The sequence below is a fragment of the Solanum verrucosum genome, unplaced genomic scaffold, assembly GCF_900185275.1.
Source record: "Solanum verrucosum unplaced genomic scaffold, falcon-dt-bn FXZP01000103.1, whole genome shotgun sequence".
Lineage (NCBI taxonomy): Eukaryota > Viridiplantae > Streptophyta > Magnoliopsida > Solanales > Solanaceae > Solanum > Solanum verrucosum.
Genome location: NW_026020048.1, coordinates 6,832,601 through 6,851,460, shown reverse-complemented (window position 1 = coordinate 6,851,460; position 18,860 = coordinate 6,832,601). Strand labels below are relative to the sequence as shown.

Here is an 18,860-nt window from a genome sequence, read left to right as displayed (position 1 = left end):
TCATAATTCACTGCCACTTGCACTTTTCAATTTTGCTCCAACATGACCTGCAGCGTCCGAAGCCTTCTCTTTGGCCGTTTCATATTTATCCTTTGCTTGTTCATTCATCGTGTTCTTGGCAGAGTTGTAAGTTTCATGCACTTTTGATTTGGCACCCTCATATCCAGCATAAGCTTTGACTCTCGCATAATTGGCTCTATCCGTAGCCATTCTTATGGTGTGATCGGCTTTACTAGAGGCGAAGTCATAGGCATCCGATGCTTTATCTTTCATTGTGTCTTTTGAATTACCAGCAATATTAGAAGCCTCGTCCCTTGCTCGGTTCATCTTTTCAGATACAAATCCATAAGCATCATACGCTTTGTCTTTACCAATTTTTTTGGCTTTATCTGTGGCATAAGCATAGGCATCCTTAGCTTTATTGCTAATCTTCTCATTACCTGAACTACCCATTTCGGAAGCGGCATTCACGGAATCATGCGCCTTATCAGAGGCGAAATCTTTGGCATTGTAAGCTTTATGTTTGACGCTTTCTTTGGCATCAGCGGCCATGTCAGAAGCAATGTTAGTTGCTTGACCTGCCTTATTAGAAGCATAAGCATAAGCATCATGTGCCTTCTCTTTGGCAAAATCGGTAGCATCATAAGCCTTATGTTTGGCACTTTCTTTAGTATCGGCCGCCGTATCTGAAGCAATGTTCGTGGCTTGACCTGCCTTATCAGATGCATAAGCATAAGCATCATGAGCCTTTTCTTTGGCAAACTCGCTAGCTGTTTTTGTGGCTTGGCCGGTTTTCTCCGATGCATAGGCATACGCATTTTCTTTGGCATGACTAGCGGTATTCATAGCTTGATTGGCTTTCTTGGACGCATAATTTTTAGCATCACCAAATTTGTCAGATGCTACATCAGCCATCTCCTTAGCCTTTTGAGAACCATACCTTTGGGTTTCTGCAAAGAACATCTGAATATTAGTAATTCTTTCAACGTAAAAGTTGTCTCTTGTTTCTCTTAGAGCATGTTTGGATGGGCTTATAGTTCTCATAAGTTAGAAATTCGAAGTTAATAACTTTGACTTATTTGTATTATTCCGACTTAAAAACAAGTGCAAACACTTTTTTGTTTTACCAAAAATTAAAATGATTTTTGGCAAACAAAAAAAAAAAAAAACTTAAAAATAAGTCAATCCAAAGAGGAAAAGGTACCATGTGCAGCAGAATTAACAGAATCTCTTGCATTTGATGCAGTCTCCTTGGTACTATCTGTTAATCTTTGGGCTTCGTCTTTTGCATCATCTTGGTACCTGAAAATGAGAGTGGTCAAACACGTAACAAGAAGTAACAAACATTGCCTAACCAATTTAAATTAATTTTCCAAACCTTCACCTGGAAATGCTTCACATATATTTGAGTTTAATTTGTTCCTTTACAGGTTATGTGATTAATTGTATAACACATACACTTGTCTGATTAAAAAGGGAAAATGAAACTTTTAAAAACTTGTTAATCAACTTCCTTCGTTTCAATAATTTTAGATCTCTTAAACAAAACAGATATTTTCAACAACTAAATGTTCGTCATACAACGAAAAAGGCCATTAATTACCTATTTTAATTTCACCATTGCAAAAGGTTTACACTAGACACATTACCTACGCAAATCAAGGATCATGTTGATCAGTGTTGAAAAATCAATTATATATCCATAATGTTCGATCCGTTCCAATATAAATTAACGATGAAAAAATTATATTAAAATTATTTTTATAAAGATAATATGATACTTAATTTTTATGGCAATTTTAAAAATTAATTTTAAATTAAAATGAAAATCTCAAAGGTGAAAAGTACCAGCAAAGGGATTAGGCCTTGGCCGTACCGCAGTTCATTGGTCCTTTTTTTATTTCTTTTTTAATGTACAAGTAATAATTTCAATTTCTATTTACTCACTCCATTTCAATTTATTTCTTTTTTTAGATCGTAATTAGGCAGAATTTCGATTATTTCTATTTTTCTTTTACGAACTCTTTAATTATAACTTTTCATATGAAATGGAGGAAGTATTGAAAATAAATAAATTAGTTAAAATTGAGGAAGTATTGAAAAATGGATTACTAATTTTAGAAAGTGTTTATTAACGTCCTTTTACCAAAGACTTTATCCAATTTAAAGATTTTTCTCAAAAACACAATTTTTTTTATAAAATGAATTTGAACACATGTATCAACTACTCAAAAAAGTAAGTAGGCATTTGCTTACTGAGAGAATTTGGCAGTGACCCAATCAGTCCAAGAAGCAGTTTTGTCTTTAGCATCTTCAATGGCTTCGGACGCACTTTGCTTTGCCTGTTGGGCTTTATTATTTATGTCTCCTGCACCCATATTCGCTTTCTGCTTCGCAATCTCCGTCGCTTCCTCTCCCCAACACCAACTCACACTTAACATACCCGCAAACAACACTATAAACAACGCCATCCTCAAACCCATTTTTATTTTTTTACTTATATATGTATTAATAATTATTATTAAGAATAATGTTTCGATTACTTTTCAAACTATGAATTGTTATCAACAATTTTTTTATTTTTTTTTGGGAATTATGAAAGAGTTGAGAGTGGAAGAGGAAGTTATATATAAACTTGGGAAGTTGGAAAGAGCGATTCTTTAGAGAACCAAAATAGCAACGTGGATGCATGTGAATTGAGGTCTTATGTTTTACTGCCACGTAATTAAAATGGCTAAGACCGAGTCTTTACCGTTGAATTTTATTTATTTTCATCTTATGCGAATTTACCTCTCAACCAGTGGACAACGGTCTTTTTCTTTTTTTTTTTCCAAAAATTACTCTCTGGTTCATGAGATCGGTAGGCTACTTATAAGATTTAGACAATTTTTATTTTTTTATTTAAGTATTAAGGCGTGAATCAGGTTCAAGACCGACATTTATGATATCAACATAGTCAGAGGTGATGGTCACATACTTTCCACAAAAATTAAACTTTTAGATGATATAGTCACATATTTTACTCTTATTAGCCGAACGAATGAGCAATTCAAGAAATAACGAACAGATGTCATTAAGCGAGAATGGATAGACAACTCTTTGACTTAATTTATTCTTTAGGCTAATGAGAGTATGTTTGAATTGATTTAACAGTTAATTAAATCTATTTTTAAGTTATTTTTATTTTTGAAAGTGTTTGACAAGGTTAAAAAGTATTTAAAATAAGTTTAATATGACTTTAAAAAAATTTAAAACTAAAAGTAGGTCTCCCCTATATTTTTATTTTTTGATTTAAAATTTATTTAAGTTTGAATTTTTATTTTTAGACGCTATTTTTTTTAAGCCAATTCAAACGAACTTCCCTTAATTAGGTCAAAAGTCGGTAAATCATAGCGTGGTAATTTTAATTTTAACAGTGCATTGGAGGTTCACTTTTGGTTCGATCTATTCCCTTAATAGTTTTTCACATATGTATCAAGCTTTGTTCAATAATTGTTGGGTTCATTAAATTTGAGTCCATGGATTTCGTACGCATTTCATCTACCATACGAATGTCGTTCAAAAACATCCATTATGGTTACCTAAATTGTTTTAACAATGTACTGCAACTCAACAATATGAAATTCATCATTTCATCAAGCACAATATCTTTACTTAGCGTCCCTAAATTATATTATGCTCATTAATTCGAAACGATAATATCAGGGTTATACAATGATAACACTAACACATCTCACTAGATCTAAGAAGAAAATAATAGCTTAGTGTATTCATAATCTTGAGAGAAAAATATGTCTTTCCACGTATGTAATTCGTCCACATATCTTTGACTTTGACGGGTATTATACCTCGTACTCCTGTACCCAAAGAGGAACTTTAATCAATTACTTAGAACCAAAAAAAAGTTTGACGCATCTCATGAATTGACGGTTGATACATTAAAATAAACAGTGCCACTAACATGACTTAATAAAAAAAATCAAAACAAGACACTAAAAACTCCATATTGTCAAGACAAACTTTATGGTAGTATCAGAATCACATATTAAAGATTTCAAAGTATGGAATAAAATATTGAGTTAGATAATGGTTGGGTACGGAGTATCTAATTTAAGTATAGACAAAAGAAGCTGTCTCTCAATTCTTACCTGTATTTAGAAAGTATTGGACCTTAAGAATGTTTATCCAAAAAGTCTAGCTAGAGGGATTACATCTCATGGACAGGATAACAAGTTGAACGGAATGTGCATGGCCAAGCATACAAAAAATATTTTTATCGCGCATCATATGTACAAAAAGTTTGAGCCAGAATTAATTGTTACCTGTAATAGATTAACGAGACTTTCCACCTGACTTGTATTTTGGGAATGGAACGTCACCAGATTCAATGTGCTTAAGATCCTCTACAAGGATAGCATAGTGATGTTTAACTTCTTCAACTGATTTCCCACCAACGTATCTAGCAATGTTTTGCCAGCGATCAGATGTGTCCTTGTCGTAGACCGCGAGTGCCTGCTCGAATTTCTTGTTTTCTATTGTAGTCCAAGCAGTGAGTGAATTTGATGTCATTTTTTTTTTATAAAAATGTGTGTATGAAACTGAAGTATAAGCTTGAAAACTATGAATTGTAAATTGGTACTGAGTGAGTGAGAAGTTGTTGAGGGATGTGTTGAATTTATATTAGGGATGGGGTATGCCAGTTGGGGAATATATAAATTCTTACAAATTGAAGAATCATTGGGTGATTCGTCAATTTAGAAACCACATATACGTGGAACAAATTAAATGGTGAAGAAGGAGAATCAGTTAATATCAAGGAGATGTTATTTATTCATGGTCTCTTGGTGTATAACATTTGTAGTGGAATATTATTGTACATTGATAAGACTAATGGAATAATTAATTAGAGAAGAAAGTTATAAACCATAGTAATTAGATGAAATTAATGGATTGTTTATTGGTGATATATAGGTGGGATGACGAAAGAAATTTTTACTCTTCATGTCCGTACTATTAAATTCACTAGAACTTGATGATCTCATTCCTTTTCTTAAGAATCCAATAAAAAGTTGGTATTTCTTTTACACTTAGCTAGGCTTTGGTTGGCTGATCCAGCTTATGTAAGGCCTGATACTGCTTAGACATTGACAAAGGGAAACCCACAGGTAATACATCACACTCAATAGCTCGTAAATTACATAGGAGAGGTAGCCCTCACTAGACAAGCTCGATTCAAAAGGCAAACTCCTTGCTTTCGCTGGAAAGAGTTTCAAACTTGAGACCTCATGGAAGTTTCAAGCTCAAACAACTGGGCTACCCGAAGGATTTAGACATTCTAATAAGTCAAGGATGGGGAGTTATATTTTTCCATGTATAAATCTAATTTTTTTTGTTTAATATCCTATACTGACCTGAAGTGATATAGGCTAAGCTTGTTTGCATTATTGGCTAACTTTTATGTTCTGTAAAAGTGATGTAGTACTTTATCTTCATGAATCATGTCTTCTATCCTAAATCATTATAAGCTGAAGACCATTGTGTAGGTAGGACACAACACTGAACAGATTAATTCTTCATCCAAGCTAATGATGATGTTATTCACACCTGACTCCTTTAGGGAAGCTAATTACGCAACTAAAAAGTGGGTCAAAACTGATCATTTTTTAGAAATATACATAAAAATGTAGTTACTTGGAATATAACCAACATATTTTCAATGGCTTGGGATAATTCTACCACTCAACCCAGTCATACTACTTTGATAAAATATTTCCAATTACAATTTACACTACAAAAAAAGGCTTTGTGTAAATAAATGATAAAAATTAAAAATCTAGGTACTATGTCGGTTTTCTTTGAGAAAAATAATTTTAAAAATTACTATAATTTCAGCTTAGGTACTATATGTGTTAAAAATCCAAGGAAATAAGCGCAGAAAATAGATTTTGAACCATGTAAATTAGACGCGATGTAGTAGAAAGTGGAAGGAGTATTATGTCAAAATGCAGTAGTATAAATTGTAGTAGTAATTAGTATGGGTCGAGTAATCGACACAGCAACTAGTAGGGGCCGGGGTCTGCATTAGCTATTGATGTAACTGGCACCTTGTAATTTTTTATGATATGATAACTCGGTTCTAACTTTTAGGATAGAAGAAAAATCCTTATAACTTTTTTATGATAGGATATCATCTCATATCCCCATCCAGATCTTATGGGTCATCTGATGATCAATGGCTGGAAAACTTAGATCATTGATTCACAGTCTTGTCAAAAACTTTTTGAACTTCTAAATCAGAAATTAGCCATCATTTTAATACTCGAATTATCCATCTCATTTTCTACATAAGAATAAGCTCGTTTATATCTTGCTTCAAAAAGGCTCGGCATAGAGTGAGGAAATAATCTTGTATGATTGCTTATAAATTGAACATAGAAAGAAAATAACCTACTCAAATCTCTTATATGCAAAAATGAAGATCTATTATAAAAATACATAAAACTAGAAATAAATTTGTGAAGAGCTACAAAACTAAATCTCGGTGGAATCTGATCCGTAAAAAAAAAAGAAAAAAAAAGAAAAAAAAGAAAATTTCGGTGGAATAATTATTATAAAAATACATAAAACTAGAAATAAATTTGTGAAGAGCTACAAAACTAAATCTCAGTGGAATATTTAATTATCTCAGAAACCTAACTAAGTATTATTTCTGATATACGTGTATATTTCTAGTACATAATAATTAATTGCTGATCGAAAGGCCTTTAGATTGATACAGATTGAAAGTACGGTTATTAGGTCAGAGTAGAAGCATCTTGACTTGGAACATGTGGAGGGTAAAATGTACGAATTGTAGAATATAGTCCAAAAATATTTTACAATATCGTCCAAAAATCATCAAGTAATTTAAACAATATTGGTATTTATCGTTATGTCAGGTAACATGTGAATGATATTTGTTGAGCTAGTGCTTTCGGATTCTTTAATTTGGTTTCTTGTGCCAAGTTGATTATGTAGGAGTGCGGCCCCCTATATACTACTCATATCTATTTAGCATATTTGTTATGCCAAAAGGACCATTGCCTTTTTGTTAGTGGAACCAAGTCTTGTCACATCTCACTGCATCGAATCATCAACCTGTATCAAGATCTACGGAGAAAAACATGTTTAATTTTTAAAAGTATAATTAAATAATAAAGTGTGCTTTCTTTTTAATATCTTAAGTTTTTAAATGAGAGGTCGCACACATTAACATAGTATTAGAGCGGGTAGAGTTTCTGAAATTGAATCTCACCTTTATCAATATCACAAAAAGAAAAAATTTACCTACTTTGCCACAATTAAATAATAAAAATGTGTTAATTAATAGTATCTCTGTTTAATAGTCAATACACTAATTTCAGTTTGTGTATACTCTTGCACACGTACATCAAATGCTAAGCCTCTCGATCGATTCATGAGCTATCAAATCCGCGTGAATTCAGATTTAACTTATAGATTCTGACATACTTAATTTGTTACACTTATTGTATTTTCATTATCTATTATCTTTTTAATAGTGTAAAAAATAATTCTTTATTAATATATACGTATAACAGTAAAACAATGTATGAGCGAGGGAAGAGGGTAACTATAATGGGGATGCAATCATAGAATGAGATGTTAAGAAATCATCAACAACTTAATTAATATCCAAGACATTTTAAAGAAGAATCTAGAATATTCAAGAGTCATAAAGAAGTAAAGGAGGATCTCTAAAATGAGCATTTTAGGGAGAAAAGTCTAGAGATGTTCTAGAAAAGGTAGTTCTAGAAATAGGTAGTTTGAAAAACATTCTAGAATATAGTAGCAAAACCCTTAGCTAGATTCTTCCATCACCACCTATAAATAGAGGTGGTTCATTTGAGTTGTAAGCAACCAAGAAAGAAATCAAGTAAGAAAGTAAGCAAGAGAGCAAACAACAAGTGAGTAAGAAATACGAGAGAGTTGCATGTAAGTATATAAATGCGGCACTGGCTGAGGTTGACAAGGTCAAGGAACCTACCACCTTCGAAGAGTAGTGAATGGAGAAAGGCAATGGAAGAGGAGATTTCAGCTTTAAAGCTAAACCAAACTTGGGAGTTAGTGGCTAAACCTATGGATGTTAAACCCATATCATGTAAGTGGGTATATAAGCTGAAAACACGTCCTGATGGATCTATCGAGCGGTTTAAAGCACGACTAGAGGCCAAGGGATTCTCACAAGAGTATGGTCTTGACTATGACGAGACATTTAGTCCCGTGGCAAAAATTGCTATTGTTCGTGTGTTACTAGCTCTGGCAACTAGTAAGTCTTGGACACTGTGGCAGATGGATGTAAGGAATGCTTTTCTTCATGGAGAATTGGATCGCGAAATATTCATGGATCAGCCACAAGGTTTTGTGAATAGAGTCCATCTTGGTTATGTGTGCAAATTGAAGAAAGCATTGTATGGGTTGAAGCAAGCCCCCAGGCATGGTATGAAAAAATTGCCGAGTTCTTGATCCAAAGTGGCTATTAAGTAGCACCAGAAGATTCAAGCTTATTCGTAAAAGCTTGTGAAGGAAGGTTAGCTATCATATTAGTCTATGTAGATGATTTAATCATCATATGAGACGACTTTGATGAGATCCATCAAAGTAAAAGAAATTTGATGGTGCGATTTCAAATTAAGGAGTTGGGCGAACTAAAACACTTCATTGCTTGAGGTTGAAAAAACAAAGGATGGATTATTCCTTGAACAACAAAAGTACGCGAGAGATCTACTCCCAAAATATGGAATGATGGGTTGCAAGACATCTTCTACACCGATGGAGCCTAACTTAAAACTATGTTCCCATGAAGGCAATGACTTGGAGCAAGAGACAATGTATCGTCAACATGTCGGTAGTCTTATCTATTTAACATTGACCAGACCAGATATTGCCTTCGCAGTTGGAGTCATTAGTAGATTCATGCAGAAACCAAAGAAGCCTCATTTGGAAACAATCAGAAAGATATAAAGGTATGTGAAAGGAACTATTGACTATCGACTATTCGATATGAAATGAGCTTCTTGCAAGATAATCGGATATTGTACGTGATACGGATTATGCTGGTGACCATGATACTCGAAGATCAACCACTAAATATGTTTTCAATCTTGGATCAGCCAATATCATGGTACAGCAAAAGACAACCAACTGTTTCACTTTCAACTACGGAAGCAGAATATCGAGCAGGAACGATGGCAGCACAAGAGAGCACATGGCTAAAGCAACTCATGAAAGACTTGCATCATCCATCAAAAGATATCGTACCACTATATTGTGACAACTTGTCAGCTATTCGTTTGACGAAAAATCCCGTATTTCACGCTTGGATGAAGCATGTGGAAGTACACCATCATTTTCTTCGAGAAAATGTGCTTCAAGGTGAAATTGAAATGAAGCAAATCAAGACAAAAGAGCAAGTAGCGGACATATTCACAAAGAGCCTAGACAACATGAAGTTTATAAGATTTCGAGAAGCGCTTGGAATGATTGAAAGAGAAAATAAAGTTGGTACTGAGGGGGAGTGTTAAGAAATCATCACCAACTTAATTAATATCCAAGACATTTCAAAGAAGAATCTAGAATATTCAAGAGTCATAAAGAAGTAAAGGAAGATCTCTAGAATGAGCATTCTAGAGAGAAAAGTCTAGAGATGTTCTAGAAATAGGTAATTTGAAGAACATTCTAGAAAATAGTAGCAAAACCCTTAGCTAGATTCTTCCATCACCACCTATAAATAGAGGTGGTTCATTTGAGTTGTAAGCAACCAAGAAAGAAATCAAGTAAGAAAGTAAGCAAGAGAGCAAACAACAAGTGAGGAAGAAATAAGACAGAGTTGCCTGTAAAAATTGTAAGACCGAAGCGGATTTTTACTTTGATATAATAAAATTTAAGTTGTGAGAAATTGATTGTGCCCGTCTCCACAAACAACAATATTCAACATGAGAGAGACCTTTGGAAATGAGGATGGATATTCTGCTACAATTATTGGTGGTCCTTCGGTTCATTTCATATTATGAAGGTAATATTTGGATTCCTTATCATTTTATATCTACCACTGACTAAATCTCTATTTTTGGGGCATTTTTTCACTATGAGGTGCTTCCTAAAAGCATGTATGGACGGACAATGGCGGACAACTTGTCTAATTAGTATTTCTCCGTTTCAATTTCTTTATTTGATTTTGACATGATCGGTGTGGAGTTTAAAAAAGTAAAATATGTCTTTGAATCTTATGGTCTTAAACTAACGATATGTAAAATATACATGTCATATACCTGTGGAAACTGAAAGTTGTAAGACAAACAAATTGAAAGAAGTAATTATTTTTAAATTTTTAAGTGCGTGAAACATCAAAGTAAACTGCTTATGAGAATTGACTGTTTAGCTCCATTTGGTTTAATTAGTAGCTATATATATATATATAAAGTTAAAGATAGATATTGATGTATGAGTTTACTACTATTAGCGTAAAAGTTGAAACCGTCCTTTTGGAAGAATCTTTAGAAAAGCACAATATATGCAAAGAATATATATTGAATGACGACACGTTAGTGATTGAAAAGAAGAGGATTTTATGTGATTTTGTTCTCAAGGATAATACTAATAAGAATATAGAGATTATACGAATGTAGTTTATACGTAACACAAAATAAAGGAAGCTAAGTGGTGCAATGTGATAGGCCACCAGCTTACATGGTTTATATAATTAAGTCCAGTACGTACGCGGTTTTAATGGCCATCAAATATTATTCCAGACAATGAAGTGTTCCATTATATTCATGTATATTTATTTAGCGAGTGAGCTCTCTATGTATCTCATTCAATTTGGAGAAACTTAATTTACTTTGTGCCTCGTATAACTGTTTTAGATTCTTTTAATTAATAAATTTTTCACTAATCAGAAAACCCAAAGTTCATAGGCCCAAAAATATAAGATTTGGATCCGAGAAATAAGAACAAGTCTCGCACACGTAGTCCTCCCCATGGATTAAAAAAATGAAAAAGACCCAAAAGAAAAAGGTAAAGTGAAGAGAAGGAAAATTAAATTTGGGAGTGGGTGGTGGGAGGAGGGAGCTGTTTCTTTTGTTTTGTGCATATAATTTGTTGAAAAAAATGTATAGAATCCTGGACCTCCAACTCAATTGGGAAAAGTATGAAGGGAATCGTCTTTGAAACTATCCTCGAATTTTTCTCTGAATCTTGTTCAACATATTAAAAAATCGTCTACATTTGTCATGATCATGGAAATTTATCAATCTGATTGTTATAGTGGACTAATAATGTCTGCAGGTAATTTTAATAGTTCAATAGTAGAATTTTAATCTCGTTGAAGGTTATTCCCCATCTTGTTAGCTATGAATCTGCGTCAAAATCATAATAAAACTTGGGGAAATTTAATTAAATCTAACCTTCAGCCAACGATTATAAATAAGAGTAAATTTTAGGTTTAGCAAACATAAAATTCATATTTGTATGCTATAACTATAGATTGTATAATTGCGCTCCATAGCAAATTTTATGTTTGCTATGGCTATTAGTATGTATATTTCGGTATACATATACAAAAGAAGCAATTGTATAATCTGTTTCGGTATACATATACAAAAGAATCAATTGTATAATGTGTGTTTGTATAAAGCGAGAAAGAAAGAAAGAAAGACAAAAGAAAACAGGGCAGGGGAAAATCTGTATTTGTATAATTATAAGTATATAGGACGAAAATATATGTATTTATATTTGTATATACAATTTTCTCTCGCTATATACAAACACAAACGCAATTTATACATTTGTGTTTGTATAAAGTGATAGAGGCGAGTGAGATTCTCTAGGGAGAGAGGTGAATGAAAAGATATGTATATATACAATTTTCTCTCGCTTTATACAAACTCAAACGCATTTTATACATTTGTGTTGGTATAAAGTGAGAGAGGCGAGAGAGAGAGTGACGAGCGAGAAATTCAAGGAGAGAGGCGAATGGCAACAGTTTGCTACGGGTTATAATTAAATCAAACTGTGGTTATAGCATTTAATTTGAATTACTAATAGTTTGTTATTTTATATAATTTTCCTATAAAGTATCAGTGTGTATACATACTATATGGCATGACGGTATTCCCGTATTGGGCTATAATTTTCCCTCCAGGTCTAGTTCCCAAAACTAATCTGAAGCCCATTAACAGCCCACATCCACTGACTGATTCAATTGTGTTTTAGAACTCTGAATGAGTCGCAGGCATGACGTTAATTTGTGACATTTCAATTTTCACATATGTCATCGTCGTCTAATGTTGATGTTTATTTTACAAGGTTCTGTTTTTAAGAATTATTATTCTTTTCTGTTATGCTAATATCTGTCTCTGACAGATGCATCGAAGAAAATTATCAAATGACGACAATGTCTTTTTCGTTAATTTCTGTGATTACAAATGAATAGGTTAAATTAGTGCTTTATTTTTCGTTTCTGAGTTTGTGGGTAGCACCATCCTAGAAGTTGTTCATGATTCGTTAACCACCATGTATTCTCTTTTTGAAGAAAAAAAAACTATAAATAATAGATTATATTACTTCATCATATGTCCATAAGATATTTGTGCATTTTTTACCATTCAACTTGGGAGATCAATACACCATATATGTAAAAGGGAAATAGATCATTTAGCCATATTATGAGCTAGTGTAATATTTCATGCATAAAAAGTATACGTATATAAGATCGATCACTTGAAAAAAACTTATCAATCTCCAAGTATTCTGGTTTTGTTGGTACCATGTAAGACTTGGAAAAGGTATTCCTTTTGATATTATGACAGATCTCTTTATTATGACGAATTAAGAAATGTTTATAAATTCATCAACACGCAAGTTGCAACCGATTGGATATTTCAACGTGCTGCACCTAATGTACCTTTATTATTATTTTTTACACCATTTAATTAATGTCCTATAAATAGATAGTGACATCTGAGACCAGTGGATAGACATTCATTGATTAAATTACATGGTTGTTTATGAACATTTAATATCGCTTCTAGAGTACCATTTATCAATGAATAAAAGAAAATATATTTTTTCTGTATAAAAATAAGACCTTTTTCGTGTAAAAATGAATCTTTTTAGTGAATAAGCCATAAAACTAAAATATATATGTCGAATAAAAATATTTATATATAATGTCTTTTGTTAAGATATAGTGAAGTAAAACATATACGCATATCTCCGAGAATCCCACAAAAAGAAGGGAAAGTTACACAGTTGGCTGCTCGGTCACTCTAAAATATATACTTATATCTCTGAAAATTCCACGAAAAGAAGACGAAATTACACATTTAGCCGCTCGGTCTGATATTTATAACGGCTAGTCACTATATATATATATATATATATTATACACTAATAATGCTTAGAGTTTGGTGCAGTCAAATGTGTTGCACATTCATTTTCCCAGCAGATGCCTATGATTTTGACTTCTCAATTCTCAACTGCAACGAATCCTCTTACCTACAACGTCTTATTGGCTTTTGCTAACTTCTATTTCTATTATGACCCATTATTAAAGACGAAGTCTTCTAAAAGGTACACTTGCATGAAAATTAAATACCAATTAACAACCGGCAAATAGATCCAATTATAACCAGCTTAACCTACAAAACCTAGATTAGGCAGATAAGTTAGTTTTGATTACATCCTCTCTAATAAATGGATGTATGGCATCAAAATTGTTAAGAAGCCCCACATCAATAGAGAGATAAAATTTGATCTCCTTATATGAACTTGAACAAACCACCCCTCATGATCTAGCTTTTGAGGTTGAGGTTGAGGTTGAGTTAGGCTCAGGTGTCATATCGCTAAAAAAAACAATAAATTCTGTTGAATATTAGTACATTATGAAAAATGAAAATGAAATTAATTGGGCATATTAAAAGATTTTTGTTTTTAGGTTTTGGGTAATTAGTGAAATTGGGTTGACTATAGAACTTAACGTTCACGTGTATTGACTCTTAATTATCATGCATATATAGTGTTCTCCTAATTAATCTAAAATTGACAAGTTGATAGTAAATGCATAAAGCTAATCCTTCAATGATATATTAGTACTTGGTCAAATGCTTTCACAGTATATAGTGGTGACTCTTTGGACTAAAAATAATAATAATTGGTAGACGCGTGGGAAGGTGAAAGAGAGCTTAGTCTACAAGATTGTCAATGGGTTATAATCGTTTTTTCCTGCAACACAAGAGAATTACTCTCTCCATACTAATTTATGCGACACATTTTAAATTTGAGATTTAAATAAGTCTATTTTTTATCATAATTTTTTCATTATCTTTTAAATATTTTGGATTGTTAATTATTGAGATTTATAGTACTTTTTACGTAATTTACAAATATATAGATTTCATTTTTTAAAAATAAAGATTTCATGCGCATTCTCAATCAAACTTAAACTCTTTGACCTCGAATAACAAAATGTCTCACCTAAATTGAAACGGATGAAGCAATTTTTATAGTACGTAAGTTTTTTCTTTTGAGGGTGTGTAGGAAATTTTTTTTATTTTTTTATTTTACCATGATTGATTGGTCAAAATTTTCAATAAGTATTTTATTTAAGAAAACAAATTTCTTAAAATAAGGAAAATGATGTTTCCAATTAATCAGAGAACACTAGTTTGTTAGTTTTTAAATACTTTAATTATACCTTAAAATATAAAATCAATTTAATCTAATTTAGCTTTATAAGTTAATTTAATTGACTTTTGATAAGCATAAAACAATTAGGGGTCGTTTGGTAAACCGCATTAGAAGAAATAATCCATGTATTAGGTAAGGTATTATTTAATACTATATTTAATAGGAATTTGAGTCTATGTATTACTAATAATACCATTTGGAGGTATTAGTAATACATAAGATATAATACCATGGGATAAGCCTATGTAAAGACAAAAATATCCCTCAAATCATTTTAATTATTTTCTTGATTTTATAATTTATATTTGTACTAGTAAATTTATTTAAATAAATTAGCTTACAAAACATTTAGAGAGAATTGTTTGTTACTAAATAAATTCAATACAAATTTGAAATGTGAGTATATGACGCTTGTGATCTTAATTGAATGTGTGTGTATATATATTTATATATATATTTGTGTGGTTTTCTAATTATTTGTATGTTGAAGATTTTAAAACATACATACATATTAAAACTACAACCTGCAATTTTTATGTGTAAATGTTAGATGGTTTATTCAATTTTACCATTGTTGACCGTCTTTTTGATTTTAAAAGTAGATAGTTTATCTTTTTTAAATTGAAAAATGACATTTTGTGAGTGATCAATTTATTAAGATGACAATTATTTATCCTCAAATAATTCAAGTGAAAAAATAGCAAACATGATAACAAAATTGTTCTTCTCATAGCTAGTTAGAAGGCCATAAAAAATAATTTTGTCCGGCAATTATCTACCTTGACCCAATTACCTAATTATTCAAGGGTATAATTGGAAAGAAGCTTTTATAGAATTTTAATTCAAACACAATATGAGGTAAGAAATAATGAATCAAACACTTGATAAAAATAAACTCTACATTACTAATTTCTACACTACTAATCTCTACTAATCTCTGTGTTATTAACCTTTGTACCAAACGACCCCTTAATATAAAACGCGGGAGTAATTTTTGCCCACAAATCATAATCTCCACCCAAATTACTCTTGACAAAGTCAGTGACCACACTTTTGTGATTTGTCGTAGTCAAAGTCTATCCCTCCAACAATAAAACTAAACAGAAAAAACAAATTAACAATAAAGTATTAATCCTATCCTTTTCTTTTTTTCTTTCCGCCACTTTAGAAAAATGAAAAATATTAAGAAATGATAAATCTTAAGGGCTTTCAAAATTAAATTGTAATTGATAAGCAAATTATAAAATTGACTTATTAGTATTGAGTTATTAAAAATTGGCTAAATCATTAAGCGAAATTATCCGTCCAATAAGCAGTCATAGTAAATACACCGACAAAATAAAAGAAAGCTATGACTTGTGTTTTTATAAAGAAATAATTAATTACAGAGAGATGATGAAGTTTTATTGGAAAAATCATAGTAGCTTAATTGTTCGATTATGTTAACTTTTGTCTCTTATTTTCCCTTTTTCCTACCCTTAATAATTTCTTACTATTTAAAAAAAAAAAAAAAAAACTTACTCCCCTATATGTAAGTGAATAGAAATATCTGAAGTAGATAAAGTAATGATTATTATTTTCAACGAGATAAAGTAATCTATGTTTTTTTTTTAAAAAAAAGAATGATTAAACTAATCTATAAGTGACAAAAGGAAAGGAAATATGTTTTTGCTCCAAAAAACCAAAGAAAAAAGCGTCAATTTTATTGGACTATATGAATTTGCTTTGTAAGACCATTTTTTAAATTATATTGTCAAAGTTGGTAGGCTAAAGTTTACCTTTAAAAATAGTTGAATGAATTATTTTATTTTTTAGTGAACAAATTTAGCTTGCTTAGCAAATCGCTGACATAATCTAAAATAGAACCTTCTTAAAATGTTATTTGTGAAGATCATAGATTTATTTAATTATTTATCTTCTTTATTAATAAAAGATAAAATATTACATTAATTTCAATATATATATATATATATATATATATATATATATATATATATATAAAATAGGACAAATTACAGAAATACACACATTTTGTTTCACTTATTTCCATTATCCCCTATTACTTTTTAAAATCTCCAAAATCCCTTATTTATTTGATGTATCCGAGCTGCATATTAATGTATCCAAGCCAATATTTAAAGTATTTGAGCTCATATTATGTATCCGAGCTAGTTTTTAATGTATCCGAGCCAGTATTTAATGTATTCGAGCTACATATTATGTATCCGAACTATTTTTTAATGTATTCGAGCTACATATTAATGTATCCGAGACACCATTTAATGTATCCGAGCTACATATTATTGTATCCATTTTTGTTATTTTTTAAGGAATTAATGTAATTAGAAACTTATTAGAAATAGATTGTAATTTCATATTAAAACTATGAGATTTATGTAATTTACCGAGAAAAAAATATACATGTATATGTCAAAGAAGACAAAAGATACAGCTGGTAGCGGGGGCCTACGATTTGGAAAGATATCTCATGGTCCTTGTAATTATTTGGCTGGGCCTTTAAGCATCAAGAGGGCCCAGTGGTCACATCACTATTTCCTCTTTTAAAGGTTCAAACGACAGCGAATGGCAAACGAGGTTTAACTTTATAGGCAACTTAGGCGATTGGCTAATGGAACAAGCTAAATACTTCCACTCTCGTCCCATTTTTTGTGATATTTTTTCATGTTCACTCTTTTAAAAAGAATATAATTAGAAGAATTTAATTTTAGAATATTTTTTTATAATTTAATTTAATGATATATAAACCACAAGTATCTAAGAATTATTTTAGACTATAAATTTCAATTTTTTTATTAGTAACCGTATCAACTCAAACGGTGACCATATAATGAGACGGAGGAGTTTCAATTTGTTTGTAGCACTTTTTATTTTATTTGTTTAAGAAAATATTTTTTAAATAATTTTTCAATTTCAACTATATATATATAATATATGACTGGGGAAATTTTATTACCAAGTGAAAAATCAAGCTCAAAGAAACAATTGATACGTTTTATGTATCTTTTCATTAATATCACAAAATTTTAAAATTCTCTTTAGTTTTTAAAATTTCTTGACAAATTAAAATTACACAATAAATTGAAACGAGGACTAGAAAATGACCTGTGTCTTTATCTTGAAAGAACACTCCCTGTTGGCTGCTCTGCCTTTTCCATTACTTAATTATTACTTCTTCTACCCTTTTGCTTTTGTCAGTAGTAATATATTTATAACATTTGACCAATTCTACTATATTCCTTAAAATATGAGGGTTGTTTGGTTAGAATATAAGAGAAATTAGTTTCATATAAAATCCTCTTATTATTTTCACAAAATTAATTTTATTTTCGGGTGAAACGTATGTTAAATCATAATTTCTTCTTCAAATATGATTTTCAACTTTAACTATTACTTTTCAAATATAACTTAATTCCTGTCCAGATGTCCACTAATACTACTTCATAACTTTTAAAAACCAATTACAGAAATTATACATAATTTAATATGAGATAAAAAATATTTTTTGTACTACTTGATAAGAGTATCTAAAGTCAAAATGCACTTTATTAAATAAGAGAATTCCGAATTCATCACATAACAAATTACACAATATTCTTCATCATATAATATCTTTGTATTATTAGCTTTACTAAAACACACCGTACATTATAATTTGTCACTATAAACGAAACATCCCTTACTGAACAGTTTTAGGTAGTTAATATTTAAAAAACAATGGTAGTTGTGTGGGGTTGATTGACGACTAGACAAAGGTTAAAAATTGCATCTCTATGCTTAGTGCGGTCTTCTTTGGAGTTTTGAGACTAGTATTATTATGTGTTGACTCTTGACAAAATTGAGCTCTCTCATATATTCAAGAAAATCTTCCACGCCTGCTTCTACAACCATAATTATCATATATTCAGTTGAATTATTGTTTCTGAGGTTCGTCAAAGGTGTAAAGATTGTAGCTTTAATTAATGTTTTGGTTATCAAAACCAAATAATTGCGAATATGAGGATGTTTTTCCAGTCTTGAGGAGAAAGAATTGGGTATTATTTTGTTTGGGTAAAAAAGAAAGAAAGTTTCTTTTTTGACCATTTATCCTCGTGTAG

General features: G+C 31.1%; 2 protein-coding genes across 2 annotated transcripts; both read right to left on the bottom strand.

The window, feature by feature from the left end:
- Positions 1–2,483, bottom strand: LOC125821946 (embryonic protein DC-8-like). The gene is made up of 3 exons (XM_049501299.1): positions 2,257–2,483; positions 1,205–1,302; positions 1–950 (listed from the first exon to the last, which is right to left on the bottom strand). The coding sequence occupies exons 1-3, from the start codon at positions 2,481–2,483 to the stop codon at positions 1–3; spliced, it is 1,275 nt and encodes a 424-aa protein (XP_049357256.1).
- A 1,177-nt stretch (positions 2,484–3,660) lies between these two features.
- Positions 3,661–4,597, bottom strand: LOC125822278 (protein RADIALIS-like 1). Its single transcript, XM_049501666.1, has 2 exons — positions 4,323–4,597; positions 3,661–3,857 (listed from the first exon to the last, which is right to left on the bottom strand). Exon 1 carries the CDS (start codon positions 4,567–4,569, stop codon positions 4,333–4,335), a length of 237 nt encoding a protein of 78 aa, XP_049357623.1. The 5' UTR covers positions 4,570–4,597; the 3' UTR covers positions 3,661–3,857; positions 4,323–4,332.
- Positions 4,598–18,860: the final 14,263 nt, after the last annotated feature.

Coding starts and splice junctions, on each gene's coding strand:
- LOC125821946 (XM_049501299.1), bottom strand. CDS start 2,483: ATGGGTTTGAGGATGGCGTTGTTTATAGTGTTGTTTGCGGGTATGTTA. Junction 1,303..2,256: donor GTCACTGCCAAATTCTCTCA/GTAAGCAAATGC, acceptor TCTCATTTTCAG/GTACCAAGATGATGCAAAAG. Junction 951..1,204: donor TGTTAATTCTGCTGCACATG/GTACCTTTTCCT, acceptor TGTTCTTTGCAG/AAACCCAAAGGTATGGTTCT.
- LOC125822278 (XM_049501666.1), bottom strand. CDS start 4,569: ATGACATCAAATTCACTCACTGCTTGGACTACAATAGAAAACAAGAAA.